Genomic DNA, 13,461 nt, shown 5'->3' on the forward strand with positions numbered 1-13,461 from the left:
AAGTCATAGAGCATCACATTTCTTAAAAGCTGCATAAAAAGAATGCTCAAATAAAAAACCAAACAATAAACAAACAAAACCCCCAACATCATTGATACATATCTTACTACATCACACATTTATTTACCAAAATCTTAATTTTCTAACCTGGAATGTCGGAGGCTGTCCTTTTTGTTTTTTGCAGAACACAGTGTACATTCACAGCCAACTGCATGGGGCTTAGGTAGAGAAACGTCCTGTTTTAGCAGCATTGTAAGAATCTCGTAGTTGTTACGATGAGCAGCTAAAATGACAGGTGCAACATCCATAGTAGTTGAGTACTCAGGATTCTGGATTCGTTCCATTAGTTTCTGAAACATATTTATATAAATGTCCAAAAGTTATTATTTCTGACTTCAAAAAATACTTATCTGAAGAATGAAATGAAAAAATAGGAAGGCACAAAGAACTTAGTAATTATTTTAAAGAATATGATAAGCATTATACTTGGACTACATTTTTGGAAACCTCAAAACTTAATTCAGTTAATAAATGGAGTATAATCATAACAGACAAAGTCTTCAGTAGGAAACATAAAGCTAACTAGAGAAATACCTTAGGAAAAAGTATTTAATTTTTACAAGACTATAGAACATGCATGAGAAGGATAAAGAGTAAGAATTTTAGAAAAAGAATATAATGAAAAAACAGAAATGTTAAAAACAGAGTACAAATGCATGAGAAAAATTAAAAATTCCACCTTTATGACAAATCTTGTCACACTAATAGCAATGAAGCTACTTGAAAAGAATAGGAAGCACTCTTCATTCTGTGTAGTTCTTTACCTATACTACTTCCTATTGCAAATGCACAAAAACACTATCGATCACAGTTACTATTTAATGAGTTCTGGAACTATTAGCACATTACAATTATCATCTCATTTAATCCTCACAGTAGCCTATAAAACTGAGCATAATTAATCCCCAAGAAGAAACTGAGGCTCAGAGAAGTTAATGTGCCCAAGCCACACAATGGAGTGGCAGGGTGCTGATCAGAATCCAGGTCTGTACTACCAGGAGCCTGAGCTCCTTCTAATTCGTGGGCACAGGGGCCTGAGGATGACATGAAATGAGGAAAAAAATATTAGTAATCAAAGAATCAAGGTTAAATAAAAAGGTTGACTATTTTATGACTATTGTATATTCTTTCCAATACTTCTCACTTTTTCGCAGAGGTTTCCCTGAGAGCTGTTTGATCCAGGGTAAGCTGATCAAGTTCACATTTTGGTAATTTTTATTAACATTGTAAAAGTAGTGTACACTCAATATAAAATATCTGAAAAATATAGAAAAGCAGAAAGAAGAATAAAAATACCTATATTCCTTCTATCCAAATAACATTTTACAGTACAATATTTCCTTCTAGTCCTTTCTCTATCACACCCCTTTTTAAAAAACATCTTTTGAATAAATAATAGGTATGCTAAACACCAGTAGTTAAAAACACATTCTTACTTTTTCAAAGGTCAAGGACAATTTTTAATAATCTTATAAAGCTATAGCCCAGGATCTTCATGGAAAAAAATTAATGTGCAGAATTTTACATGCAATTTAAGGAAGTTCATAAACTATGTTCAAGATATTTTGCTAATTTAAATAACATTATAATGAACATCTTTATGAAAACAGGTTTTTGCAAATTTAGGATTATCTCATTAGCACAGACACTCCAACACAAAGTGGAATTATAGATCTAAAGACCATGAACAGTTTTGACACTCCTAATGATTAATATCACAGTTCTTTTAGTAGCTTATATTACCAATAATATTTTAAAAGTATTCATTTTACCCTAAAGTTTTACTCATCAGTGCTGGGTAAGTTAGATAAATTATAATTTATGAATGAAAAACATCATTATGAAATTTTAATTTGCTTTACTTTGATTACTGGTAAATTTTAATGTTTTACAATATACTTTTTAAATTTTGTTTTTCCCCTTTTATGAATCGTTTGTATAGACACTTCCCAATTACTTATTGAAGACTTCAAATTAATGAATTTAACAATTACAGAGAAACCTAAAATTAGCCATTTTCCCTCTTACTGCATTATTGGCCATGAAGAAAATTATATTTAGTCCTAACAGAAAAATCCTAAGAGAAAAGTGGTCCTTATGCTTCTTATGAAACACTTTTAACTATATGAAAAACACTATTAAGACATGTATAAGATTAATATCCATAAGTTCATTGTTTGTAACATAGTCTATGTATTATCAAATAACCTGTATTTGAAAGCCAATTGGGAAAATAAAATTTTGACAAGAATAGAGAATGAATTTATTGAAGTGGTAAAATAAAATATATAAAAAATTTAATATTGCCTGCCTGGCAGAATAGGGCTATTAAATATGATCTTGCTGACACTGGAAGTATTTAGATAAAGACTGAATAACCTTCATTTGTTGGAGTAGACAGTGTTTTTACACTGACTAGGTGAGGACTGCCAAAGCCATGCAACTCTAAGATTTAACTGGCAGTGGTAATAGTGATAAGATAATACTAGTCAGGGGTTTCAATATTTATTGCACTCCACTCCACACTGCCACTCAAGAAAGGAAATGGGTTGAAAGGCTAGGAAGAACAGGTAGACCAAAATATGATAGTAACTTTAAGATAAATAGCAGAAAATTCAATAGGATTCCAGATATTTCTGGTCCTTTGGATAGGGACTATATATAGTCTTAGTTCTTTTTTCTTTATTCCTGTTAGTTTCTTACCACTACTTAAACTAAATGGTAATATCCTCTGCAGCAAGTCATACATTTTTGTTTTTATTATAGTGTTGTTTTATTTTTTGTGGCTCTGGGGATTGAACCCAGGGCCTTGTACATGCCAGGCAAGCCTCTACCACTGAGATACACCACCAACCCAGAAAGTCACATTCTTGTAAGCCTAAATGAAAGTAAAAATTTTCAATTATGATAAAGGATGAAATCTGGCAGAGCTTCTTAGAGTTCTCAGATCATGGCACATAATATGCTACAAATTATAATTATTTCTTAAAACATTATTTTTCTTCTGTGTATAACCTATCTATACTCCCAGCAGTTATTTAAACTGTTTCATTTTACCCTCATCAATAATAAATGACAGAATTTAAAAACTTGATGTACAACATATATCTTATTTTTAAATTAGTATTTATTTGATTATTAATGCTATCCTAATTAAATGGCAATAAAGAAAATATTTTTTAAAAAAATATACTTTTCAAGCAACAAGAGATAAAAATTTTGCTACATTTAGATAGTCTTTTATTCAGTATTTTTAACATTGGATCAAATAACACGTATAATTCATTATCCCCATTTTTTCCCACTTAATATATCATAAATTTACATATTTCAAAAAGTTTGTTTTAAAAATATTTATTTTTTAGTTGTAGATGGACACAATACCTTTATTTTATTTATTTTTGTGTGGTGCTGAGGATCGAACCCAGGGCCTTGTATGTGCATGTGCTAGGTACGTGCTCTACCACTGAGCCACAACCCCAGCCCCTCAAAAAGTTCTTTTTAAAATAGCATTTTAATGACTGCATATTTCACTGTATATACACATAATTATTTACATTTCCTATCTTCTTTTAAGATGTTTATTTTCTTCACCCTGGTGCTGGGAATCAAATCCGGGGTCTCCCACATTCATAGCAAGCCCTTACCACTGAGCTATTTTTAGAATGTTTAGACTTGTGTCATATTGCATTGTTTTTCACTGCTATAAATAAAACTGTAATCAACATTTTTATCCATTTTTTAACCATCTCCTTCACAGATTTCTAGAGGAGAAAACACTAAGAATATGACAGCTTTCTTGTTTATGACACATCTTGCCAAAATGTTTTCCAAAATACCTCCACCAGCACATAAACCTCTACTTCTCCTTGTCATCAATGATTATCATTAAAAATATTTGCTAAGTACATGCTTGTAGCCCCAGCTACTCAGTAGGCAGGCTTGCAGAGAAGAACTGCTTCAGCCCACAAATTCAAGACCAACATAGGCGACATTGTGAAATCCTATCTCAAAAAAAAAGGGGGGGGCGGATTTTTTTGTAATTTAATAAGCAAAAGTTAGTATCTTGCATTTGATTATCAGTAAGGTTTAACATTTTATTTTTCTTTTTATGAATTTTTTGTCATTTTGTAATATGATTTGATGTTTTCCATTAATTTATCTAATATTAAAACAAAGATTACTAATTTGAGATATTTGCTGCAAGTATGTTTTGCTAGTTTTCCATCATTTTCTAAATTTTGCCTAATGTTTGGATTCCATTAATTTAACATATATAACAGTCAAAGACTGTCCCACTATAATTTTTGTCCATTATTTTTATGCTTTAAAAAAAATCCTTTTATTCCTAATCAGTTAAATATTCATCTACATTGTCTTCCAGTTTTATAGTTTCACTGAATAATTTTATGGTGTACATTTAATTCTTAAGTCTATCTAGAAATTAGCCTATATTTTCAACATTACCTGCAGAATATTCTAGACTAAAAGTGTCCATTATAATAAAATTATGGGAATATCAATTAATTTTAAAAAGTTTTCCTGAAAGCAATACTAATTATTATTGCAAATGTCTACTTACTTTAAGATAATACTTTACAAGTGAAAAAAAAATCTACTTTTTAAAAAAATGAAACAAATTTGGGGGAAGAAAAAAATGGCAATGGAGCAGGAGATCTACTTTGGTTTAAAAATCCAAATTAATAAATATTTAAGAGTACTAACTACTATAGTTGGTCTTGATGCCCGTTTTGGTCGATGATTAAGTAGTATATCAACAGCTCCCACTACTTCAGAGTCGATTGCCACCAAAAGTGCATCTGCGGACTTCAAAAAAAAAAAAGTTAAAAAAGAAAATGGAAGATAAAAAGGTAAACTATTTATTTTTTTACTAATTCATAAATAAAATTATTTTTTAAAATTTAAACTGTATTATATACAGTAATATTGAATTTGCAAAAATTAAAACTGTACAAATAGTACATGTGCTTTCCTTAGCAATACTTCTGTGTACTACACACTGTCTGTTCTGGTTTTAATGCACAAGTTGGTAAAATAAGGAATGCTTAATCAAAGGGATTACTAGCGGAGCAGTGCTGATCCATGCAGTATTTAAAGTTGGATAAATTTTTTTCAAGACCTTTACTCTTGAACTGCAGACCAAAAAAATATATATATCTTAATGTTCCAAATCTATAGATTATTGATAGGAACCATTATTACAGGCAAAGAATTATGTTCAGTCTAACAAAAATGATCATTGTCAATGCAATCATGAGAACAGGGCAAAGTAAAAATGTTTTAAAAGGGAGATCACTCTTTTCTTATCTTCGAAACATATATGGCTGAATAATGTACAAATTTGGCATTAATAGTAACTATCATCAAGTATAAACCCAAAGAATTTTAAGTTGCCAAAGCATATAAAGGGCAGGAAAAAGAAGTGATTTTATAGTTCTACTCTCATCCTAGAGCTCATTGTGAAGATCCACTTCTGACAGGAGGAAAAGTCAACAGATTCACAGGAAATAAAAACTTTTTGATTCTCTGTAACAGTCTGTAGTCCTCTTGGCAACCATGACAACAGAATTTGGTTTCTTTGGGTTTTTTGTTTAAGGAAAACCATAAAGACAGAAGGAAAACATGGGAATAAATAATGATTTAATTTTTAAAAATGCCCTGGTTATTTTCAATCTGTACATTTTTAACTGTAATAATCTTTACTATTTAAATAAATCAACATTATTGCTCTGGGGAATGAAACTATATCAGACCTTTAATAGTTCTTCATAGCTGAAAAGAATAAAGCTTTTATCCACTTTATCCAAATGTCAAAAATAGAGCTAAAAATGGCAGACTTTACCTGGACATTGAAAAATAGTACTATACACAGGAAGAAAGGGCTGAAGTCCCCATTCAACATTAGCAATCACCCAAGTTCTCTCTTAGAAAAAACTTCTTACCCAAATGTGAAATTTAATCCATCATTTTTTTCCTTTAAAAATTTTAGGGTTGGGGCTAGGGTTGGGGCTCAGTGGTAGAGCGCTCGCCTAGCATGTGTGAGGCACTGGGTTCAATCTCAGCACCATGTAAAAATAAATAAATAAAAAATTTAGGGTTCACTGGGCTATATAGCCCTTGACTTCAAGTCTTAGCATTATTCTTCTGGTTTGTAAACATTTTTCTTCAGTTTTAGCATATTAAGTTAAACAAACAAACAAACAAACAAAAAAGAACTCTGTACCCATTGCTAATAAATATTTCATTTGTGGTTTTAAATTTCAACCATAAAATAACTATTATAGTTGCTCTCAAAATCAAATGCCAGGCAATCTCAACCATTTGAAACATAGCCATTGATCCAGCCACAACTTAACACACACACACACACACACACACACACACATACACACAAACTTTTACTGAGCTGTCACAAATAACTTCATGGGCATTACTGCCCAGAAGAAACAGGTATAGGTATAAGCATGCAGTCTTAGAGTTCTCTAAATAATGGATATCTGGCTTTCCCAAGTATCCTTCAGATCTTTACTGTATAAGGGAACAGCTAGGTTAAAATCAACAAAGGGGAGAGGGGTTGCCTAGTGAATAAATAAAATAGCAGTGTAGCAAAATCACTTTCAATACACAGCAGTCTGAAGACATATGACATAGCGACAAACATGTTAATAGTTTCAGACCATATGAAGCAAAGTAAAATGATTACATTCTCAATTATTCCAATTTATGGTATTATAGTTAAATTATATTCAGATATACTACTTAGTAAAGAATATTTATATTATGTATCTCAATGCTTAAAAGGATAAGCTTCAGCTATAAAATATTTATTTGTATAAAAATGTCATGTAAATAAGGAGTTACCATTGATTTGTTCTGTACAAACAATATGTTATTTGATAAATAGTGGCTGTTATAAAGGAAAAGTATTTTAAATTCTTTTCAAAATATATACAAGAATACAAAATATCCTTGCTAGTTGTTTCCCAATTTCTCAGACATCTGACAATTCCTTATTAAAATAGCTTTAATACAAATGTCATTATGTATTTATGAGGTCCCTATCTTCCTTCTCACCTTAGAGTTTGTCTTTCAACAATTCCCATACTCTTTCCTCTAAACTTGGAGTAAGAAGCTAGTTATTTCCTTTCCAAACCTAATTTTCCAACTTAGTATCCTATTTAATGTTCTCCAATCTTCTATAAGACCATGGTCCTCCATTGGTAAAAATACTGGTTCCAGGCTGGGCGTGGTAGTGCTTGCCTTTAATCTCAGTGGCTTGGGAGGCTGAGGTAGGAGGATTGCGAGTTCAAAGCCAGCCTCAGCAAAAGCAAGGCACTAAGCAACTCAGTGAGATCCTGTCTCTAAATAAAATACAAAATAGGGCTGAGGATGTGGCTCAGTGGCCAAGTGCCCCTGGGTTCAATCCCTGGAACGTGCAACCTGCCCACCCCTCAAAAAAAATACTGGTTCCAGCTCCCACCTCTCACAACTTTAAATTGTTCCTTACTCTTTGCTAACTTAACTTGATCTTATCTCTTATCACTCACCTTTTCTTCTTCCTTTCATGTGTCAAACTTCTCAATCAACATGCATCATTTTCTCTAATTCTACCCAAGCCATACTTTCAAAATCCAATTCCCATTTCTATCTCCTCATTTTCCTTGATTTATAAGCAACATATTAAAAATTCTTTTCTTTGCCTTTTGTACTATCTCAACTGCCCCTGACATCTTCAATTATTCACTGATCCCCTTTAATGAAACCCTTTCCTTCAAATGCCCTTTATTAAATGTAGGCACTCCCTAAGAATAAGTCTGCAGCAGACCTTTGCTTATAACATCAATGGTCATCTGAATGTCTATGATTGCCTACATTTCTCTCTTTATCTAAACCTGTCCCTAGAGATAAAAATCTTCACCTGTGACTGCTAGGAACTGCTTGATAGTCCTCAAATACATAAGGCTAAAACCATAAAATCAGAAGTCATTTTCCTTTGCACCAAGCCTGATTTATCAACTTGCTAGTTTTATTTCATCCTTCTTTCAGTCATCCAGGTTTAAGATTTTCAAGTAATCTTCAACTCCTCCTTTCTCCCCTCCAGATTTAAACACTCAAGAAATCTTTCAATTCTTCTTTCATAGATCTCTAATATCTGTCTTGTCTTACTTCTTCTTGTAGTAACTATTCTTCTTAGAGCTTAGTAACTATTCTTCTTAAACTTTTCTAGTTTAGTTTTAACATCTTCACATCTGAATTACTACATAACTGCTCATGCAGGCTACACCCTTCTCCACTTTTCTAATCTATACTAAATTCAATCACTAGGTTTAACTTTCTAAAATACTACTGGACACATAGCCTACCCTTCTTTAAAATCACTTAATAACACCCCACTATCTATTACATAAAACCCAGATTCCTCAGTCTAGGATAAAAGGCCTTTTTCATCAGTTTTTCTTTTAGTTACTTTTCCTGATAATTCCCTTTACTTTGCAACCCAAATATTTTGTTCCAAAAAGCTGTCTCAAGAATATACATTGCACATATCTTTATTTATGTCCTTCTATACATCTTTTGTTCCTTATCCACCTAGAAATATTTGAGAGTAGATTAAGGTAATAGGTAAGAACATAGACTGCGGAGCCAGAACTTAAGTTCAAATACCAGGTCTATCATATACAATAACTTTGGGCAAGTTAATCTTTCTGAGCCTCAGTTTCCTCCTCGATAAGTCAGGGATAATGGTAGTATCTACCTCCTGGGGCTGTTGAGAGGATTAAGTAAGTGAATATATATAAAGTTATTCATGGTGTAGTGCTACATAAGTGTTAGCAACACTAATATTTCAAGGCTAAGCTCAACTGATACTCTTCCAATGAAACACTACTTAATGATAGCTTCCATACATAGTGATCATTGTCTTTTCTATATTTCTAAAATATTTATATTGAGCCTCAAGAGTTTAAGTATAAAATAGGTTTTCTCAAGAATGGCACTATTGATATTTGGGGTCAGGATTTTTTTTTCTTGTGGTAGCTGTCCTCTGTGGTGGAGTATGTTCAGCAACATCCTAAACTTTGCCCACTAAATACCACTAGTAATCTGCCCCCCAATTGTGAAACTAAAAATATCTCCAGACATTGCCAAGTGTTCCTTGGCAAAATCATTTGGTTGAAAATCATTGATATAACACAAGATAAGCACAAGAAAGCATTTTGTAACTGTAAAACAACATATAAAAATAAAGCATTATTACCACTCAACACTTATCAAATACATCTTTGTATTATTTAGTTGATTTATAATTCATATGCACTTTGTCTAATTTATTTGAAGATACTTTAGTGCAGAATCCATATTTTGCTTATTCATTTTCACAATCACACACAAGCAAAGGCCTTGAACTTTTGTTGACTGATAGAATGAGAATGAGGTAACCTCGAGAGGAGATAGTGAACTGGAAAGAGCATGGGATTTGTAGTCAGAAGAGTAAATTCAAATCTTAGTTTTGCGTTTAGTAATTTTAGAACTTTGGGCATTTCATTAAAGTCTATGAGCCTCAGTTTTCTGATCTACAAAAGATTCCATTTATATAAGTTAACTATGATGTTTGAATATGATCAAGAATGTGAAAGAAACATTTATGAAGTACAGAATCATTATATACATATAACCATATATGTAAAAACACAAAATTATTAAACCATAATACCTCTTTATCCAGAATTATCAGGGACTGAATTTCTTTATATCTTTATTTTCTAGATAACTGAAGCTTATGCCTTTAAGTGTTCAACTAAAATTGAAACCATTTTGGTGGAAATCTTCTGCTTTTATAAGTACTACATAAATATATTCTTCTTTCTTCTAAAACAACAGGTACTGAATATAATTTAACTTTTTCTTGCTGAGTCTATGCCATTGTTATAAACCTTAATTATCATTCTAATACATAGTTCCTCTCAGAGATGATCAGAAATGTAATGCTATTGACCTCTTTATAAAATATCCCAGAAGAACCATGTCTCATTTTGTTCTACTATAGTTCTAGTGCCCCCTTTCTATTGCCCCTTGAATTCTCTCTGGATTGGAAAACTAAGAATTAATTCTGTTGACATGGAATCTAAAATGAGAAAAAAAAAATAGATTTTGAACGTGGGCTCCAGAAGTATTCATACAATTAAACTTAATTTAGAAACTTCATCACACCTACTCTGGCTAGTCAGAGGTATTTATTTATTCTTTCTTATTCCTAGTTGTATTCTGGATAGCTGAAGTTCCTGGGTAAGCAATTTCTGTACTCTACAAATATATATGTAGACACAGTACCATGTTAGAATAGATAAAATAGAGATTATACAGAATATGTATGTGCCTTTAGAAAATATGCTGTGAGTGCTTTCTGATGCCACTTAAAAAGTGTATCTATGTACGCTCGTTAAGGGAAAAAAAGAGCCAAAATCCATGTGCTAAGTCCTATCAGAAGCAAACCAAAAAAGGAAAGGAAAATGTATTATTATTAAATTTCCTTTCAGCATCTCTAAACTGAATTCTTCAAAATTTACATACATGCCTACCTACTTTTGTACCTGAACTGATATGAGACAAACAGAAAGGTGTCTTTTTTTAGTTAAAAAAAAATCTTCATTTTCATACATAAGTAAACATTACATTTCAAACAAAGAGGAAGTGAGTAAACCAGTCTATTTCATTCACATGATTGTAAATAACATGGGGCACATAAAAACTTGTCCTCCTAACACTTCAGAACATTTGTCCTATATATAGGTAAATAATAAAATAGGATTGATACAGGTAATAAAAACAAAATCATCTTTAATGATTCATGTTAATATAGCTCTACGGGATGTAGGGGAAAATGAGAGTTAAGATGAAAAAGACAAACCAATTCAAAAAATTATCCTTCATAAAATGTCATTTTTTGATTTCTTTAAACTACTTAGTGGCTTAAACACAAACAGTGAAAAAGAAAGGAAGAAAATAAAAAGAAGAAAGTAAACTAGAAGGAAAGGTAAAAACATGGTATAGCTAACATTTCTTAGAAGCTACTGGATAAAATTATCTAGCCTTGTACCTGACAACCGTAGTCCAAAAGAAGCTGCAGTATATCCAAGTTTTCGTTTTCAATAGTTATGGTAACAGCATTTCTCCCAAGCACATCTACGCAATTTATGTTCAAGTCACCTGAACTGTTTTCCTCCAAAATCTTTTTAACCATATAATAGTCACCTAAATAACAATATACAAACATAATTTAATATCCAAGAAATATAAAAATGACTGTGAAGAATAATTTAGCTTGTGGAATTAAAAGATTTAAAATATCTAAACTCATTTTAGTATAAGAAAGTGTGCACAGAAAATGTGAACATTTCCTAGTAAAAACTTATATCTTGATAAAATAACAATCACACCAATAGCAAATGTAAAATGTAAGTAAAAATTTTTTATTGTGCAGTATGAAATAAAAATTATTAGTTTAAAATTCTGACCTGGATGGTTATAAGGAAAGAAGCTTGTAGAAGACATGTAAAACAATTTAACAAAGAACGCCCCAAAATAGAAAAATAAAAAGTTTAAAAGAATAAGTTTTATAGCTCAAATTTATATACACATTTACTCATACATCACAATGGTTAAAAATGAGATTCAGTAATAATTAGAAATATAACAAAGAGTTTTTACAGGGAAAGCATACTTTTGAAAAAGCAGTATGAATATATAAGTATGGTTTATGTATAATAAGAGGTAAAACTGCCTGAAAATCCTCTCTTCCCATCTCTCTCTCTCTCTCTCTCTCTCTCACACACACACACACACACGCACACACACACACACACACACACCCTTCAATGATGAAACTTTTAAATGACCAGGCAACATTGAGATCACAAAACTTAAAGCAGGACTAGAACTACTGCTTGATCTGTCAGAAGCAGGTAGACTGCCTTCTAACAGATGGTAGCCTACAACAAAACAGTTAACCCATGTGGAAAAATGAGAATAATTATTTTCACCAAGGGCCTACTTTATGTATACATAAAAGAAATTAGGAAACTTAAAATACACAGCAGGATTAGGGGGAAGAAATCAAAAGAGGAATGCTAATTAGAGAAAGAAAGCAAGAGGGTTGCTTATTGTTTCATCTTACTTTTTAAAAAATAGTCTTTTAGTTGTCAATGGACCTTTATTTTATTTATTTATATGGGGTGCTGAGAATTGAACCCAGTACCTCATCTGTGCTAGGTAAGCGCTCTGCCACTGAGCCACAATTACAGCGCCTCATTTTACTTTATTTATGAATAAACTATTTAGGTGACTTGTAAATATAGTCTGTTTCTTTAAAAATCTATGAATAAGAAACAGAGAACCATTACAATTAGAGTAGAAATCAGAAGAAAAAAGAAATGTGATTTTATGATACAGAAAGAGAAAAGACTTAGGGACTGGGTGAATAAGAAAGGTAACAGATTTTGTTTTAATTTCAAATAAAATTTGCTGTTACTTTTAATTTATGATCTTACAGTTCCCACATATTCCAAAACAAGTTAAAGAGTAGTTTTCTTGAAAATATATTTCCTTAATTCACTCCAGAATAAAACTAATCACAAAAGAGTATTTTCCCCATATTGCTACAAATTAATATTTAGGCACTAAAGCTCCATTACAGAAACAGTAAACACATTATGCTCTTAGTCACAAGTTGAATCAACAGTGATCAAACAAACAGACCAGTAAATATATTTCACCATTACTGGAAAATAACATTTTAAAACCTTATCTCAGATGAATTTATGTCAATGTCTTAATAACAGGAGAATGTAACTAAGAAATAAAAGTTCAGCTGTATTTCCTTGTTATCACTCTGTGTCTTGGTGAGGATTATTACTTCTACTTGGGACTCACTAAGCTTTCTAAAGAGAATAATTTCTGTCCTTCATTAATTCTGCAAAGTTTTCAGCCATTATCTTTTTAAATATTGCTTCCTTTCCAAAGTTTATGTTTGCAAGTCATTTAAGATGGACTGCATGTTAAAGGAGAAGAATAGTTTTAACTTTAGGATGAGTGTATACATAAAAGAAGTTGGGAAACTTAAAATACACAGCAAGAAGCTAGTTAACACAGCATGGGATACAATTCAACATGACTGTGTTTATAAGAAAAATATATTTTACATTTCCATTTTAAACAGAAATTGCTTTCAAAAGTGACATTCATCTTTTGTTTTTTAAAAATTTAAAGAAGGAAATGCAACATAGTTTGTTTAGTGTTTTGACTTGATGGTTGTCAAAGAATTCAGTGAAGGAAAAGGCTTTCTTCAATCCATTCCACAGGGAGTATGCCAATTCAACAGCAAGT

At 31.5% G+C, this 13,461-nt stretch overlaps 1 protein-coding gene across 5 annotated transcripts in view; it reads right to left on the reverse strand.

Annotated features, from left to right (window-relative positions):
* The window catches only part of Trpc1 (transient receptor potential cation channel subfamily C member 1), a 94,768-nt gene that overhangs the window by 74,800 nt on the left and 6,507 nt on the right, over nt 1-13,461 (reverse strand). For 4 of the 5 annotated variants that reach the window (XM_076867604.1, XM_076867606.1, XM_076867607.1 and 1 more), the window contains exons 2-3: nt 11,177-11,331; nt 148-350 (exon numbers count right to left, since the gene is read on the reverse strand). In XM_076867604.1, coding sequence (XP_076723719.1) covers nt 148-350; nt 11,177-11,331 — 358 coding nt within the window. Of the gene's footprint in view, nt 1-147; nt 351-4,785; nt 4,888-11,176; nt 11,332-13,461 lie in introns of all 5 variants that reach the window. The other variant, XM_076867603.1, reaches the window with a different exon arrangement.

The sequence above is a fragment of the Callospermophilus lateralis genome, chromosome 10 (assembly GCF_048772815.1).
Source record: "Callospermophilus lateralis isolate mCalLat2 chromosome 10, mCalLat2.hap1, whole genome shotgun sequence".
Taxonomy (NCBI): Eukaryota; Metazoa; Chordata; class Mammalia; order Rodentia; family Sciuridae; genus Callospermophilus; species Callospermophilus lateralis.